Genomic DNA, 19,229 nt, shown 5'->3' on the forward strand with positions numbered 1-19,229 from the left:
ATAGGGTTTAATAATAATTTACTATTAAATTAATTACAAATCAAATATATTAAGTTACTAGCCTCTCCGCACTTGTTCCCGATATTTACTATTAAATTAAATTACAAATCAAATATATTAATTAGCGGCTCTTTTTTTTATGCAAACATTGATAATTTGACGAGCGTAATCAGTTTAATAAATAACGGAAAGTAAATTTGGAAAATAGATAACCGACTATTAGATTTAAGCCGAAACAATCTCAACTATTTAAACCCGGAGATAATTCAAAAATCATTCTGTTTTATTATATAGATTATAAATCATTAATTACTTTTTGCTGATAAACACACAATATGTACCAAATGCATGACATTTTTCCCAACTAGCATTGTCCTTCTCCAAATTTCCCAATTCAATTTATATTTACATAAGTTTAGCAATACAGTAATGCTACACTTACCATATTTTTATACCATAATTTTATACCACCTTACATGACATTTAAACATTGGACACTAAAAAATAAAAAATAAAACCTAAAAAAGAAAAAGAAAATACTCTTCCAGTAAAGTAATGACACATAAAATGAGACATAAATGTGGGATAATTAGCATTATTGTTAGCCATATAATATAATATTGTACACTTACAAGAATTAGACGTACTAAGTATAAGAGAGAAACTAGTCCATAATTACAAATTCTTGGCTCAAAAATCAATGTTTGATAATTTCATAATGTTCTTATAAAAACCAGTTATTATGTTGAGTTTTTTATTATCAACTAACTTGGCACATGAGAGATAGTTATTTTATTCTTCCCGTAAATAAATGAGGTTCATAATTAGTCTAATTGGGAACAAATGAAATATTACCACGTTAATTACATTGAAAATGTTTAGTTAATTAAGTGTTGGTGCCTCTATTACTAATTTACTACTTCAATAGTGTGGTACATGTTGGTGCCACATGTTTATCAAATTTGTTTATTAAATGGGTGCCATTATATATGTGATTAATATTTTACTTAATTAAAATAAATGAAGTAGAGAGTGAGTTCAAATTTAAATAAATACAAGTTAGTTGTAATTCACAATATATAGCAAATACAATTTAGCGGATAGATTGGGTAACTGGGTAAGTGTTGTTTTGTTATATGTTTATTTATCCGTAATCAAAATAGGAAGAATGAAAGTGATTCTCATTTATGTGTTTACTTACATTTAAGAGTCATTCTCATTTTGATTCCCTTACTTTTTTACACATATTAGAATAAGAAAGAGTGTGATGCCCACATAAAAGAACGAATTGAATTCCTTATCTTAGAGAAATTGAATTCCTTATCTTAAGAAGAAGGAATGTGAATAGATTTTTTTATGCCAAAACTACCTTCACACTTTAAAAAAAAATCCAAAATTGCCCTCAACCAAATAAAAGCCCAAAACCCTTATCTTGGTGAATGCATATATCCTCTCTCACATTTGTTTTTCCAAGTTGATGGGATATATTGTGTATCAAAATGTTTTATTTATTCTTTAAAAACAATTGGGTAAGAAAAGGACGGTTGTCCATTTAACACTACATCAATATTTCCAAAGTATTCTAACTTATAACAAAAAAAATAAGTATGAAAATAATTTTTTTTTTTGCAAAATATTTTAGGTAAACTTTATTTTTAGGCATTTTAAAAATTGTGAATAGCATAAAATATATTTAATTTTGTATAAGGGCATTTTAGTAATCAAGCTGGTTTTGATTTCGATTCTTGCAAATAAGTAAACTAAGTGTATAGAAATTATTTTGTTTCTTATTCCGATTTCTGACAGTTAATAAATACGTTAATAAGAATGTCCGATTTCAATTTAAGCTCATTCTAATTACTCCATACTCCGATTTCAATTTAAGCTCATTCCGATTATAGGTAAGTAAACGTGTAAATCCACCAAATTTGATGTGGCATTATTACATTTATTTAAAAAAGCTATGCCACATGTGCAGTGCATGTAACAGAAATTTCACGAAAGGCTAGTGCATGTAACAAACACCGGCCTCTCTCTTTCTTTCTGTTTCTAAATCTTACAAAAGGCGGCAAAAGTCCATTGTTATACACTGTAGCAATCGAAAATCTAATCGTCATCATCATCAACAACGAAGCTTCTTCGCCACTGTGAAAACTGCGTTTTCTTTGCCTAGCACCAGTACTAGGTACGTACTTCACTTCCAATTGCGTTCTTTGTCATTGCGATTTCTATGATTTTCCTGTTCTTGAACTGCAATTTCATTGATTTTCCTGTTCTTGAACTGCAATTTCATTGATTTTCCGGCGATTTATGTGAAGGCAAATGTAACTGAGAACTGGACCGAGATTTCTGTGATTTTCCTCATTCGTGTTTCTTCACTAACATTTCTTTGATTTTCCTGCGATTTTCAATGGAAACAGAGTGACCTAGATTGTTCGTTCGAGCGCTCTTACCTTTTGTTAACTTTGATCAAGAACCATACTGGACCGAAAATGTAACTGAGTACTGGACCGAGATTTATTTTCCTAATTCTTGTTTTTTCACTGCGATTTTGGTGACGGAAAATGCAGTTCAATGGAAACAGAGTGACCTAGATTGATCGTTCGAGCGCACTTACCTTTTGTTAACTTCCATCAAGAACCATACTGGACCGAAAATGTAACCGAGTACTGGACCGAGATTTCCTTGATTTTCCTAATTCTTGTTTTTTCACTGCGAATTGTTTGATTTTCCTGCGATTTTGGTGATGGAAAATGTAGTTCAATGGAAACAGAGTGACCTAGATTGATCGTTCGAGCGCACTTACCTTTTGTTAACTTCTATCAAAAACCATTAAGTGGACCGAAAATGTAACTGAGTACTGGACCGAGATTTCTTTGATTTTCCTCATTCTTGTTTTTTCACTAACATTTGATTTTCCTTATTCTTGTTTGAAATTTACAGTAGATTCTTCTAGCTATAATTAATATTATTCTTAGTTAATGCATTGAGTTCCGTTGTTGTTAACTTGTTAGTGTCTTGTCATTTTTTTTTTCAGAAAGTGAAAAACCTCTCAAGCTAAAAATGGATGCAAATCATCAACAGTTTAGGTTGGTTGAACGAGCGGGTATCTTTGCAGTGCAATTGGTTGGTGCACTTCTCTATGTTTCACTCTCTGGATTGTGCGGTCAAGCACTAATGATGCTCTACAACTATTCCACTTCCTGGTTTCTTAGCATTGTTGTGACAATTGCCAATCGGGGGCTGAAAATGATCATATGGCCGATCATTGCTTCATGGGTTAACACAGTCATGATTGGAGAAGACTTGACAATCGCATATGAAGAGTGGACAACACCTACGTTCATAAGATACTGGGCCATGCTTCTTATGCCTTTTGTGAATACGGAATCAACTAGCACAATGTTACCCTTGCTTATTACAGTTGGTGTTATTTTAGGGATTCCCCACGTCAGTTTATACATGGCCAATAATCCGAACCAGGACCGGGCAAATCACCCCATAGCCTTCAAAGACTTATGCAAAGCAACACTCAAAGCCATCAAGGCAGTCCCGGCTAAACTCAAGTCCCTCCCAATGGCACTTTTCACAGGCCTCCAACCATATTTTGCTGCCATATGTATCAGGGCACTCTGGCCGGTTATTTTAACCACATTCGCAATACAAGCAGCCTCTACTCTATTAATACACGGGCAGGAACGTTCGCATTACTTGCTGCTGTGTTTTCATATTAGTGGACTGTCAGTAACATTTTACTCCCAAAGCTTTTACTCAAGAGATTTCATGGCTGGTCAGGGGGATCTAAGAACTAAATTGGTTTTATTGTCGCTGCCAGCTATGGCCATATTTGGAGGAAGTTTGGAGAGAGGTGGATTGATAGAGTACTTGACTGCATTTCTACTTGGAATAGTACTACAGGGTCCGTATGTCCTTGCCATAACCCGCCTTTCTGCATCACATCCGGTGGTACCGATAACAGTTTGTAACTCCATCATTGACATTGTTGCATCTACATCATCGGGAACAATCTCTCTCATTGCAACCCAACCTTGGATCCAGCATCAACATTGGTACGCAGCCTGTGTCATACTTGCTTTCATGCAAGCATTACTTGTATTCTTTTTTTGGTAGCAGTTAAGGGAAAGCCTCCCTTAACGACAGTGGCATCAACAATAGCTTCCATTATTGGTATTTCATTTGTATAATGCTAGTATACTGTGCATGCAAAAGTTTCTTGGATGATAGACTTTGTTTCATACAAAAAGATGGACAAATTTTATTTCATAAGATAACAAATGTGAAACCACATTGAACCACACACAAGATTTGCACAGTTTCGATACCTTAGCACAGACATTTGTGAACCGCATATATAGCATCTAGCAAATGTATTGTTCTCTGAAACTTCATTTCTGCTTGATTTAGTGATACCTTCAGGCCTATGGGTAGTAGGTGTGATAGAAAAGCCAGAAAAGCCATGAACTTTTCTATTCACCAGAAAAGCCAATCTCTTCAATGTGGTACTAGTCTTAAGTTGTTGGTCAAGTTCCTTAGGTTCACTTGTTTGGGTTCTGTGACTTCTGTCATACTTAAATTCTGCATTGGCTTTGCTAGTACTTCCAGCCCATGAAGTTTTCGTTTCACCAGAAAAGCTAATCTCTTCTCCAGATTTCACAATGGCTTTACCAGAATCAGGAACCTCAGCTGTATGATTCCTTGATTGTTGGCATATCTGAAGCAATGGATAGTTGGTGGTACTACCACCACCATCATTTGGATAAAGTGCTGCAGGACCATTGCTGCGGTTGAACTTCCATGAATATAAATCAAGCACGGTGTCCTCTAAACCTTTAGATAAGGCGAAGCTCTTGTTATTTGTCCCAGCCACCTCAATAGATTTATTCCAATCCCCAATAGAAGAAGGATTTTTCCATTTGCTCTCAGACCCATTTCTACCAGTTCCACACTCTATCTCTTTCACTATAAGTTCCTTAGAAACTTCACCACCATTCCGAGATCCCAACCCTTGATTTTCCACAACCAGTTTGTCCCCATTTTCAGCTGCCAATGAATTACTTGATTGAGCTCACTGTGAAGAGCTGCTTCAGCTCTTGAAAACCTATTTTTCCGCAGAAAGTCTAGAATCACATCAACCGAGTTTGAGTCCGCCATTTTCAGCCTCCTAAAACCTACAAACATGCATCAGAAACAAGCACCCACCAGGCCTGAGAAGACGCATGGAAAAAAAGCTCATCCTAAACCAAAAAGAAAAATCAAAATGACATCTTCCTGTTTGTGCCCCATTTGTTGCTCAGTAATGCAAACTTTCTAAAAAAAAAAAATGAAGTTGACATTTATTTTGTTAAAAAGTGAAATGAAGGAGTTACCTCGTATTAGGCTCAACTAGTGGCGGCATTTTGTCCCTTAGTATCCTGAACAAGAAGGCAAAATCCAATATCTAGAAAGTTAAAAAATTTCATTCCTTTTCCCGCATTTTTTTAACAACCAAACAAAGCAAAACTCTTTTATATTTTTTCTCAAAAAAATTTCGACCCCAAGTTGTAAAATCCAACACAAGAGTGTGCCGGCCTGACTCTACGACCCAAAACCGCACATTCTCGACGTGGATCTGGCATTTACAAGCAGATTGCGATTCCCAAATCGACAAATTGAAAATTTGGAAACCCTTAAAATCGAACAGATTTATGAGTTTGTGAGGTGGGATTTGATTTTCATGAAACTTTCATAGCCGTTGGAACCCAATACTAAACTACTCCTATGCCAAAGAAAACCAAGATCTGATTTTTATTTCCAATTTGTGTTATTTTGGGTAAAATGATATCTGGGTATTGAAGAAGAGGACCAAATAGCTTGAAAATGAAGATGAAAAAAAAGACATAAATAATAATAAAGAGATGGAGGAACAGAGGAGAAGCACCTGCTGGTAATGGGAGTGGCCGGTTGCTGCTGGCGCTGCTTATTTTCGTTTGTTTTGTTTCTTCTCTGTATGTGTGTTGTAGGCTTTAGGGGCGTGGTCTCCTGAATTGAGGTGGCGGTGGTCCAAAACAAGCTTCTTTTAGATGCTCTTTCGAATAACTTGAATATATTCACTCTTCAGTGGCCAAAAAAAAAATAAAGAATATATTCACTCTTCTTCCAATTTTTTTCAAAATGCTTACACTTTTTTTTTTTTTTGTAGTAATTTTATTCAACATATTCTTTTAATACCCCCTAAATTATTTTGAACCCCCAGTCTAAAAAATCACTTTTATGACCCTTTTCCTTTTTTTTTTTTCAGACCAAAATACCCTTATACAAATACAATATAGGAATGTTTCCTCTATTTTTGAGTTAATGTAGCAGCCATTTCCTCCATGTTCTTCCTGCAAGTTGTAGGAACCATGTAGAGCGACCTTCATCACCGGCCAACAACCATCATCTCCTTCCTCTATATATCTCTCTCCCCTTCTCTCCAAAACCAAATATGAAAAAACAAAACACAATTCGAAAACCCAAATTTGAGTTTTTCTTTAAATGGGGAGAGAGAGAGAGAGATGAAGGATGGTAGTAGGCACCGCCCAGCGACCCATCATTTTCTCTTCTAACCCAAATCTTAAAAAAGAAAAAATTTGAAAACTCAAATTTGGTGGAATGTGCTATAGCCAAATCCGGTTGATTTTTTTTGTCACCACATGGTCGAATTTATGGTCGCCATATGATGAAATGTGCTATAGCCAGATCTAGTTGAATTTTTGGTTACCACATGGTCGAATTTATGATCGCCACATGGTGGAATGTGTTATAGCAATGTGGCGACCACAAATTCGACCATGTGGGTTTTTTTTATTGGATTTTGCAAGGTTTGTTGCTGCATCTGCTGGGGCAGAGGATGGGGGCGCCGACGGTTGAGACGACAAGTGGTGCGGCGACGATGGGGTAGCGGTTGGCTGGGGAGGAAGAAAGGAAGGGAGGGAGAGAGGGAAGGAGGGTAGAGGCAGTGGTTGGCTGGGGAGGAGAAAGAAAAAAAAAGGTTTTATATGGAGGGTATTTTTGACATTTCAAATGCAAAAGGGTCATAAAAGTTATTTTTTAGGCTAAGGGGTCAAAATAGTTTAAGGGTTATTAATTAAAATGGTATATTGAATAAAATTACTTTTTTTTTTACATGCTTACCTTTTTTAATCTTTGCCTTTCTCCTCCTACTTCCATTTTTTTAAAAAGAAAATTAGGATTAAATATTAAATTTTAATAATTTTTTAGAGAGAAAATTACAGATTTGGTCCACTTATTTTATACCTAGTTCAATTTTGGTCAACGATCTTTTTTAAGTTCTGTTTTGATCCACTAATTGTTTCATTTGTTCAATAAAAGTCCAGATTTGTGACTTTAAATCCTTTGGATTGTGTTTTCTTCAATTATAATTGAAGTATAAGTTATATTTCATCATTTTTTAGTCATAAAAATAAATTTGGAGTATTAAAATCTAAAAGAATTGAGATTGAGTGAAGTTTGAAAAATTGGCTGTTTCGGATACTTTACTTTGGAGTCAATTGTCTTGAGTTTTAAAATTCCAATTTGAATGATCTTTATATGGTTGTAAAGAAGAAATGTATAGCTTTAAAACAAACATATGTTTGCTGAATTTGAGTAAGATTTAATAGGATAAAAGGCAGACCAAATTTGAGAAAACAAATATGGACCTTTATTGAACAAGTGGAACAATTAATGGACCAAAACATAACTTAAAAAAGATTGTTGACCAAAATTGAACTAGGTATAAAATAACTGGACTAAATCTGTAATTTCCTCTTTTTTAGAATAGCATGAAGACCATATAATATTTTAATTGAAATATCAAATTTCAATGTATGCAAAAAAATTATTTGAAAAACATCTATGCACGGTTTCGATAATGAAAATGCTATTAAAATTATTTTCATCTATGGGGGTATAAAATGTAATTGACCCTTAATTTTATATATGTTAATCTACTAACTTATTACAAACTAAGGATGAATGGTTCACTTCCACTCCACCAACGAATTGAAGGCACATATACAGTTATTTTAACTAATCGATCTGCATTTAGCGTTAATAACTTTCAATAAAATTTTAGTTATTAATCATACGAGGTAGGTTGGCCTAGCCTGTAGATGCAAGCGCGCCACCATATATATTAGAACCTCTAAATATTGTATGATGGTTTGCAGGCTGGAGGTATATATATAGTTAAGCACTTCACTCGATCGGTTTCTAATTAAATAATTTGGCCATTATTACATAACAAGTTATGTGTATATATAATGAAAACAAGGCTTAGAATCCCTAATGTGAAATTTTATACTCCGTCAATCAAATCGATCCTAAACATCATCTTCATCATGCCAAACGTACGTACACTACAAGAAAAACATATTTGGGCGACCAAACTTTGGGCGACGAACATATATTCGTCGCCCAAAGCAATTTAGGGCGACGAACAAGAAAATTTGTCGCTCCATGTCATAAAGGTTTGGGCGACGAATTACACGTTCCTCGCCCAAAGTTACTTTGGGCGACGAAATGTGTTCGTCGCCTAAACATTAACAACAAATAATTAATTGAGAAATACATTGGGCGAGAAATATACATGTTCGTCGCCCAAAGGCACTTTGGGCGAGGAAAATGAAAATTTGTCGCCCAAACTTACTTTGGGTGACAAAATATTTCGTCGCTCAAACTCATTTTGGGCGACGAATATACATATTCCTCGCCCAAAGACACTTTGGGTGACGAAATTATGTTCGTCGCCCAAAGGGTCATCCTGTTTTGTAATAATGGTTTGGGCGACGAATTGTGAGGTTCCTCGCCCAAGATAACTTTGGGCGACGAAATTTGTAGTTCCTCGCCCAAAGTAAGAATACTTTTTTGTTTACAATTTTATATATGTAATAACATACTATACGATTGTATTTCCAAAGATCATAACCATTCATTTTTTAATTCCCCACTTAAGGATCATCCATGCAAAAAATTAGCTCAATCGGAGATGTAGAAGTTAGGTAACGGTGGTTGAACTTATGAACGATTGTAAATTTTGTAATACGAATCGAAGTATGAGATGAATTCCGATTTAGCCGATTTTTTGCAGGGATGATCTTCCAGTATAAACGAATAGAATGAACGGTTCCGATCGTTGAAATCACATTGTAGTCTTCACAAATTGTTGAATAACCAAAATTTCTACCCAAAAGTTAATATAATTATACTCTTCAAGTGTATTTGTATGTAGAAGATCACTTTTGTATTGTGTTTTTAACGATCCGAACCGATCATTCCTTAGTGCCTCACTCAAAGATCATCCATGCAAAAAATTAACTCAATTGGAGATGTAGAAGTTAGGTTTAGCATTTAGGATGTATGAACGATCTTGATTCTTATAATAATAATCGAACGGGTAGATGAACTCCGATTAAGCCGATTTTTTCCAAGGTTGATCTTTGAGTATGAACATATATGAAGAATGGCTCTGATTGTGATAATCACGTTGTGGTCTTCACAATTATTGAAGCTACAAGGTTTTAACGAAAGAGTTGATATAATTTTATTCTTCAAATGCAAAAACCACTGATTTATATGTAGAACCTTATATGTCGATTGTGTTTTTAACGATCTGAACCGTTCATTTATTAGTTTGTCACTCAAAGATCATTCCTCTAAAATATTTGGTCAATTGAAGATCTAGAAGTTTGGTATTGGAGCTCGAATATATGAACGATCATGGTTCATAAAAAAATTCAACTTTGGGCGACGAAATGTAGCTTTAGGCGACGAACAGTGCGTCGCCCAAAGTCTGAAATTATGGCGGGATAAAACGGAGCCCTAAAGTCAACAACTTTGGGCGACGAACAACTTTGGGCGACGAACATGAATTCGTCGCCCAAAGTAACTTTAGGCGACGAATTGACATGTTCGTCGCCCAAAGTCACTTTGGGCGACGAATTCATGTTCGTCGCTTTAATATACTTGGGCGACGAATTAACATGTTCGTCGCCCAAAGTCACTTTGGGCGACGAATATGTTAATTCGTCGCCTAAAGTCACTTTGGGCGACGAATTTATGTTCGTCGCCCAAAGTCTTTAAATTTATACCCATTTCTGGGTTCACTTCAGTCAGCTCACTCACTCACCTCACCCTCGCAGCGCCGCACCCTCCTCCTTCCCTCAGCTCTCACTCCCTCCTCCTCCTCCTCCTCCTCCTCCTCCCTCCTCCTCCTCCCTTCGCCTCCTCCTCCTCCTCCCTCCTTCCCCGTAACCCAAAACCCCCCCCCTTCGGCAACCCACCCCCCCCCCCCAAAACCCCCCCCTTCGGCAACCCACCCACCCCCGAAAATACCCACCCCCGCCGAAACCCACCCCCCCGAATACCCACCCCCGCCGAAACCCACCCCCCACCCGAATACCCACCCCCGCCGAAACCCACCCCCCACCCGAAACTCACCCTCCCCCGATAACCCACCCCCACCGAAACCCATCCCCCCCCCAGCCGAAACCACTCACCCAAAACACCCCCCCTCGAAGCCGAAACCAGCTCAAGGTATTTTTTTTTTTTTTTGAATTTATGGTATTTTATGGTATTTTCTGTTTTTTTTTTGTATTTTTTGTATTTTTTTTTTGGTATTTTCTGTTTTTTTTTTGTATTTTATGGTATTTTATGTTTTTATGGTATTTTCTGTTTTTTATGTTTTATAATATTGTGGATTTTGTACTTGTTGTGGATTTTGCATAAATTGATTGTGAAATTTCTGATTTTAGTGGTAATTAGTTAATGTTGTGGGTTTTTTTAATTTAGTGGTTTGGTTGTGAAATCTGAATTTAGATTGATGTTGGGCTCATATTTGACAATGATTTATTTTTTTGGTGAAGGAAGGATAGTATTGCATTTGTTGTGAAGGATAATTGCATTTTTAGTGAGGTATGTGTTTAATCTATCTTTTCGTTAAGTTTTTGTATGATTTAGTATTTAATGTTTCATATATAATTGTATTAAATTTTTGAGTGAATTAGTTTGTATGTTAAAATTAATTATAAAATTGATTAATTAATTTGTATGTTTTTATATGCTAAAATTTAATAGTTTGTTTGTATGCTTATATGTATATTGTTAGATTAATTATAATTTAGTTTGTATGTTACATTTAGTTTAGTTGTAATTGCAAAATTTCCGATGACGTAGTCCAGCACTCCTCGAGTACTGGGTGAGGTCATGTGGCACGAAGCGCTTGTGCGAAGTTATCAATCGATAACTTTGTACATTTAACTAGTCGTGCGAAGTTATCAGTGGATAACTTTGTACACTAAATTTAAATTCATCTTAGACCCGTTCGAGAGTCTATTGGACGCGCGCATGGGCGCTGGGCGTGACTGCGCTCCAATATGATTCTTGAATTGTCCAAATTACCCATGGACAGTTTGGGAGTGCACAATTATGTGTTGTGGTTAGCGGTTCATGTGATGTGGATTAGTTAGTTTGTTAGTTTTTAAATATAAAATTTAGTTTAATTACAAAATGTAGATTAATTAGTTTGAGAAATATATATAATTTAGTTATAAGGTGAAAGGCGATGGAGTCAGCTCCCAATGATGTAGTTCAGCCATCCTCGAGTACTGGGAGCCCCTCTATGCCACGGAGGGCCCGTCGATCTCACCACTCTAGTCAGGTCACCGCTTCCGCTTCCGCTTCATCTACTGCCACGTCATCCACTGCGACGAGGGGACCATGTAGTGGGTTGAAGTCCTCTCGGATTGTGCGCAGTACTGGGGCGCGGATTCCAGTCATGTGTGTGCAAAACGGCCGACGACCATTAGATCCTAACGTTGACAGTTTGTTCTCGCATGATGTGGGGGCTATTATTCGTGCCGAGTGCGCCATGGTTGCAACCACTTGGAAAAAATTGCCGGCAGAGATTCAACACAAAGTGATCCGCTCCATCTCAGTGAGTATATAGCTCAATAATTAATTCAAAATGATAAATTTGATCATTCATAACAATCTAATATTTTTTTCAGGTTAACTTTGACATTCAGATGGATGATCCCCTCACTGTCACGTACATGACAGATTTACTCATCAAGTCCTACAGGCAGTGGAAGCACGAACTACACGTGCATTTCAAGGGATTTTCGTCGGCAGTTGAGGCATTGGCGAACCCCCCTATGGAGTTGGTAGAGCGGTCTGACCAGTGGCGTTTTTTGTGCGATCATTTCATGAGTCCGTCGTTTTTGGTACGTTTTATCATCTTAAGACTTTAAAAAATCGATTATTGTTTTGTTATTCTATTATTGTATACATACACTAACATATTTATAATTTGCTTAATATTTAACAGAAGAAGTCGGTCGCCAACGCCAGAAACCGGAAAGGGAAGCCGTTTAACCATCATAGTGGTCCGACGCCCATCTCATATCGAGTGGAGTCGCGACGTCAGGTACGTCATTATTTAATTTAATACATATATATTCTTTAATATTGGTTGGGTCTTTGACAAAATTATTTTCTTTTTCAGCGTGGGTCGCAATTCCCGGAGATAGATACTTTCGGAGATATCTATGTTCATCCCGGTTGTGATGCGGCCAAGGCAAAACATGTTAGTTTTTTATATTTTAATTTTTTTCACAATTTTTTATATTTATTTTTCTAATTGGTTACTTGTATATATAACATTTTGAAGGATGAGATGGTGGCCAACCCGAGAATATATTTGGAGAGCTTGGCCGAGCAGCACCCTCCGGGTACTCCGTTGGAGTCGATTCCAGTACCCGATCCCGATGTCGGACTTCGTATTATGATAGACTCACTGGGTGTTAGACCCGGTAAGGAAATACGCGGCATGGGATATGGGCGGATTCGTGATGTTCGATCCTCGTCTTCGTCTTCATCTTCGTCTCAGCCATCTGCAGTCGTTGCAGGGTTGTCCGCTCAAGTGAAGAAGTTGCAGGAGGACTTACGAGCTGAGAGAGCGGAGAAGGAGGCGTTGTATGCTGCATTGACCAAGGCGATACCTGGGTTTGTCCCGCCACCATCTTCTCATCAACCTCCGTCAGATATGAATGATGATGATGCTACTAGTTTAGAATAGATTGACTATATATATTAGGGTTAATTACTACTTTGTATGGATATTTTGATATATATAAATTTATGAATTTTGTTTTATATAGTTTTTGAATAAAGAATTTTTTTTTAAATATTAAATTTAAATATATAATTTAAATAAAAATAATAATTTTTTTTAAAAAAAAACATGTTTGGGCGACGAATAAATCTATTCCTCGCCCAAAGAATGTTTGGGCGACGGAATTTTTCGTCGCCTAAACATGTTTTGGGCGACGAATAAGGGTGTTCGTCGCCCAAACCCTCTTTGGGCGACGAAATTTGTCCGTCGCCTAAACATTCTTTGGGCGACGAATTTTATGTGTTGGGAGACAAAAAAATTTCGTCGCCCCAGGTGTCTTTGGGCGACGAAATTTATGGATTCGTCGCCCAAACTCTTGGGCGAAGCATCTTGGGCGTCCAATTGCTCGACGAACCAATTTCGTCGCCCAAACGTTTGGGCGACGAATTCCGTTCCTCTCCCAAACCCTTTTTTCTTGTAGTGGTAGTGCTAGCCGTGCCTACTTGGCAAGGTAGGTTACAACAAATATGTACGATAATAATATATACTTCGACCTTATATATCATTGGATTTCAACTCGATCAACCAAATCAAACTATATATCCACATATATAATGCATGTCATGGAGATGCATGCACAAGTTCTAACGTACAGTCCTTAATTTCTCTTGTCCAGAATATGGTTTTACATTTAACATTTGCATACATGCAGCTTCTTCCTTTCTGGTACATTTATATATCCCTCTACATATGATCTCTGCTTAAATATGATTTTCTGTGCAATTAATTAATTGGTAAGAACTAGTTATAGTTAGGCTTTATATGTGTACTACATGTGGCTGATCGAAATGTCATTGATCATCTTCATCAAGACACCAATATATAGTAGTTGTTTTAATTAAGAAGTTGATCCGCCAACAGATAAGAAATCTATATAATTTGGACGACCATCAGCCGGCAGCTGCAGCTTGCTCTGTTTCCCCATAGTTTGCTGATCAACCTCCTCCCCATCCTTTCTTGCATTAACATCTATCACTTCACTTCCATTAGACTCCGTATTTACTTGGAGAAAATCGTAAAACTCAATTGGCGCCTCATCATTTTTATGACCTGCAGCATATATATTAGTTAGGAAGCGTCGGTGCATATATATCATTTATAAATGATCACAATTAAGTAGGCTAGGTACTATAACCCACATCGATCATATATCAGAAATTAAGCAATTGGAGTAGTCTATTAATTAATTAGGTTAGTATAGTGCAATTAATGAATTAATTACCTTTGTGGTGCATTGTGATGGCACTGGTATTTGGGTAAAAGTAGTGTTTGGAAGATATATAGAGGAGGGTTATGATGAGTGAAAGGATAGTGATAATTATTTGTTATTCCAGTGTATGGATGATAATTTTTTAATTAATATCAACTGAATTATATGTCTAAGTAACTGCATTTACAAAAAATTTCCACATGCTCACATAATAGAATGATCTAGGATCGATGTTACCAATTATACTTTGGACACAGATCGAGAGACAAGCTAGAAATTACTTACAAGGATGTTACTCGTGGAGAGGCATCACAGCATATCAAAGCCTCTTTGCAGTGCTGCTAGCCCTTCCACTAAATTATACTTAAGATTTGCAGCCAAAAGAAAAAAAAAAAAAGAATTTAAGTGCGTAATTCAAGTGCGGATATAAAGGGCAGCTGGTTATGCTTAGTTTGAGCGACATATATTGAAGTGGTTTTTGGCTTGGCAACATAGATTGCCTCGTAAGAAATAATATAATAGGGTTCGGTGCCAACTGTGGTCCAATATATAGCTGCCGTCAAAGTGGAGATCAAAGGTGGGGGGAGAAGTAGTGAAATTACCATCAAAACTCCAATAATGGAAGCTTGCTCGAACAAGAACTCTTTGGCCACCCTTGTCAAGTGGGATGGTGTAGCAGTTTTTCTTCAAGGTTGGGAATACTGTGCCTAGCTAGTTTGGTATTACATGCACTAGTACGCAGTTACAGAATTGCATTCATTACATGCCCAGGAATTGATCCAATACGTACACTACAAGGATATATTTGTGTACAGAATTGCATTCATTATCAATTACTGGCGTCTAAATTAAGCTATTCCTAACACAATTCCATGTGTTGAGGATCTTCACCATTTTGTATTCATTAATACAAAATTAGAAATCATTAATTTCCTAATTACATCAAGTGTACGCGTGTATATTAATTATATATATGCCTATGCAATATGGTGTATATCAATTGGAGCAGCAATAGCATACACGATATTCCAGTTACCTTTGAACATATACTATATATGCCTTCACCGAAAAGCGCTTGATACGCAACGAATGCATGCCCGACTTTGATTGCAGCATTGGGTGGTCTTGTAGACTTGGATGAAGCACAAACCAAGAATGATGATTTCTTTGATCGATCAGGCAAACATTGCCACCGGAGTTCTCTTGGTGGGAGCCACTTGCATGGCTGTCGTTTCACTGCTTACTGCCATCACCAGAACTTCAAATAGAGGTTTCTTCGGATAATTAATTTCATTCATCAATTAAGATTGATCCATCGATCTCCCAATCTTAATTAATTCATCCCTACGTACACAGGAAGAGGAAGCCCACTAATTAATTCATTCAATCCTAAAACATGCACAAGCGGACCATCTTATTTAGTTATTTTATATCTCAAATTGAATGAAATTGTAACTCAACTCTACGTAATTCTTCCTGTGTATTTCACACTGCTACTGTTGCCATATCAAGCTTTTATTATACCCCTACTGAATCCATAAACAAAAGAAAACTTTCCATCTCAAGATCAGAAAAAAAAAAAAAAAAAAAAAAAAAAAAAAAAAAAAAAAAAGAGAAGAGGGAACAAAGTTGCCCACGATTCAATCTTCATATAACATTTCAAGACAATTTAATTTAAAGACCATATTCAATGGCGCCAGAAATCCCAATTGGAATCATAATAAGATGGCCCTATAGTTTGAGCTAAGTTCACTTTTGATCTCTATAGTTTGAGCTAAGTTCTATTTTAGTCCCTATAGTTTTAATTATTACGATTTTGGTCTTGTAGTTTATAAATCGTTGCAAATCAAGAACATGTTAGCATTTCGTTCATCAAATCGTCAAATTTGTTATGCTTTTGGTCATGTATTTTACAAACTATTTCAATTTTGGTCATGTACTGTACATACCGTTAGTAATTCAATGACTAATTTAACGAATTAATGGGCAAAAATCATAATTTGTCCTTGAATTGCAACAATTTGTAAGTTACAGGATCAAAATAAGAACAATTGAAACTATAGAGACAAAAATTGAACCTAACTCAAACCCCATGGACTAGAAGTAATGAAAAAAAATCGCAATACAAATAAACAACACAGAAAAAATGCAGTGAGCCCATCTTTCCAACTCCAATTGAGCGGGTCCTCTTCTCTCATCTGCCCCTCTGATTGGCAACCACCATGATTTGGTGTCCATTCTGCTCCACATCTATAGCAGAAGTGGAATTGGCACCTGAAACCATAATAGATAAGAGATAAACTTCTACCAAGTAATCTATGCAAAAGCAGACCCCAAAAAAAACAAAAAAAAAAAAATCTATGCAAAAGCACTAAAATAACCTGCACTAAAAGAGGAAATGTTCTATCAGGCATGATATCCATTTGAAAGGTAATGTTATATCATGTTGTTTATTTGTCATTATGAACTATACATTGTAAACAAGATTTCATCAGGTAAAAAGTCTCTAGTCTAAAAACATAACATATCAAATTGTATCTTGAAATTCATTGATAAAAATAATATTCATCATTTTGAAGGTACGTAGTTATCACGAAATGAAAGTTGAGATACGAACTTGAAATATGGTGCATACTTAAAGTACCTACGTGTAATTTGCTTTTTTATTATTGATATAAGATCTCCATCTTCTTCCTCTTAATTAATCTTCTTTGAAGAAGAGCAAAAACCCTCTTTCTTTTGCTCATCAGTAATAATTAGTACTAAAAGGTCCTGGAGGAGGAAGAAGAATAAGGGATGGGGGGCGATCTTGTCCTGGAGCAGATTTATTTTCTTTTATACAGGAATTAAGTCATTCTAAGAACACCCGCAAGAAAGATAAGTGGGTATAGATAAGTAGTATACATACATAGCCTGATAAAAGTTTTGAAGATAACACCAAAAATCAAACTGACCTGCAAGTAATGTGCAAGCAACCTTGAGTCTTCTCCACATAAATTTTGCACCTGGGACACCTCTGCCACTGCTTCTCCTTGGCAAGCTCCTTCATCATTAGAGAATCCCTCCCTCTCTCATTCTCATTCAGCCTCTGAAACTCCTCACACTCAACCCCTGAATGCCATGGCACTTGACACCCTGCACAGAACAATCTATGGCAAACAGGGCACTCTGTCTCCCTCACATTAACTTGATCTTCTTGTCCAATGTCAATCACCAAAGCTGTTGAGCAATCCTTGAAGGGACAGTAAATTTTCTGGCCCCCCAGAACCAGTGCTTCACAAAGGGCTTGTTCCCACCTTTCTAGGATCTCTTGGGGAAGCAGTGGCCTACAGGTCTCCAGGTCCAGGACTGCTTTACAGTCGAATCCAGGACAAGAGACAATGGGTATGTGGTTCTCGATCTTTGAAGCCACATATTTGGTCACACAGTAAGAGCAGAAGGAGTGTACACAGCTCTCATTCTTGAACATCTCATGAGTCTCTTTCTTTTCAACACAAATCTCACATAAGATTTCTGATGATGATTCATAATTTGGACTGGATTGGATTGCTTGGATTGTTGCCATTGATGATGATGGCACTTCCTTCTCATGAATCTCCTCGGCTATTTGTGATGGTGATTCATAATTTGGATTGGATTGGATTAGTTCGGTTTCTTGGATTGTTGATGATGATGATGAAACTTCCTTGTCATAAATCTCCTTGGCCAACTGCTCATACTTGCCCTCTAAGGATGTGAATTTGTGATCAAAGTTCTTGAATTGCTGAAGAATCTCATATAGGGTTTCTTCGATATTCTTCACACGACTCTCCATAACTCTCTGGCGCGAGTGTTGTGGTTTGGGCATGACTTGTTTTAGTCGAAACACATCCCTAGTGTGAATAGCAATTTCCCCAACCTTAATAACCACTTAAAGCCCAAAGCTAATGTTGTAACTTGTCAGCAAACATCAGTCAGATCCCAAAAGCCCAATTCAAATCCCAGAAGCCCAATTGTTTGAAATAAAAAACAAGGTTTGCTATATGGACCAACATAGCAAAGTTCTTAGCCTAGTAGCCCACACTCCAGAAGATACAAACTGACGGCGACAGAGACCACCAACATCACACAAACTTGACCGAGTCATCTTCACCCAATTTTCGAGTCTCCGAGTCTTCGATATTCTCATATCAGGCAAATATTTAATTATGATCAAATAAATAGACGGTTTTGGTAATAATTTGATTCACTGTTTGTTTATTTGATAACGATTACATGACCAAACGATTTTCGATTTAATTAATTTTTTTGCATAGATGAACTTCAAATAATTATTTAAAAATGAACAGTTTCGATAATAAAAATATAATGTGAAATGTGAGTAATTAAAAAGAAGGTCGGTGAAAAAAATAGATTGGAAAAGATGGATAGTATTCCCCTTTCTTTCTATGTACTTCACACTGCCACGGAACAGAACATAGGCAATTTGCAAGCTAGCCTATTGGAAGCTAAGCCCAGCATCAATTTCAGCCTTACCTTCTTTAAGATGAGAAATTGGAGACAAACCCACTCAAGTTTGGGGTTATGCTGAGGACTTTAGAACCCAATAATTTTGTGCATGCATTGGTTTATTTATATTGAGAAAGATTAGTTAATTTTATGTTAATCTACTAACTTATTACAAACTAAGGATGAATGGTTCACTTCCACTCCACCAACGAATTGAAGGCACATATACAGTTATTTTAACTAATCGATCTGCATTTAGCGTTAATAACTTTCAATAAAATTTTAGTTATTAATCATACGAGGTAGGTTGGCCTAGCC

At 36.5% G+C, this 19,229-nt stretch overlaps 2 protein-coding genes across 2 annotated transcripts; one reads left to right on the top strand and one right to left on the bottom strand.

Annotated features, from left to right (window-relative positions):
* Window positions 1-11,815: 11,815 nt before the first annotated feature.
* Window positions 11,816-15,691, top strand: LOC147275384 (uncharacterized). The gene is made up of 5 exons (XM_086228406.1): window positions 11,816-11,974; window positions 12,048-12,263; window positions 12,368-12,466; window positions 12,545-12,599; window positions 15,537-15,691. Exons 1-5 carry the CDS (start codon window positions 11,816-11,818, stop codon window positions 15,689-15,691), a joined length of 684 nt encoding a protein of 227 aa, XP_086084532.1.
* Window positions 15,692-16,617: 926 nt separating this feature from the next.
* LOC147275385 (E3 ubiquitin-protein ligase RSL1-like) lies at window positions 16,618-18,270 on the bottom strand. Its single transcript, XM_086228407.1, has 2 exons — window positions 17,400-18,270; window positions 16,618-16,697 (listed from the first exon to the last, which is right to left on the bottom strand). The coding sequence occupies exons 1-2, from the start codon at window positions 18,268-18,270 to the stop codon at window positions 16,618-16,620; spliced, it is 951 nt and encodes a 316-aa protein (XP_086084533.1).
* Between the last annotated feature and the right edge of the window lie 959 nt (window positions 18,271-19,229).

This window comes from Dryas octopetala, chromosome 9 (genome assembly GCF_963921425.1).
Source record: "Dryas octopetala chromosome 9, drDryOcto1.1, whole genome shotgun sequence".
NCBI lineage: Eukaryota > Viridiplantae > Streptophyta > Magnoliopsida > Rosales > Rosaceae > Dryas > Dryas octopetala.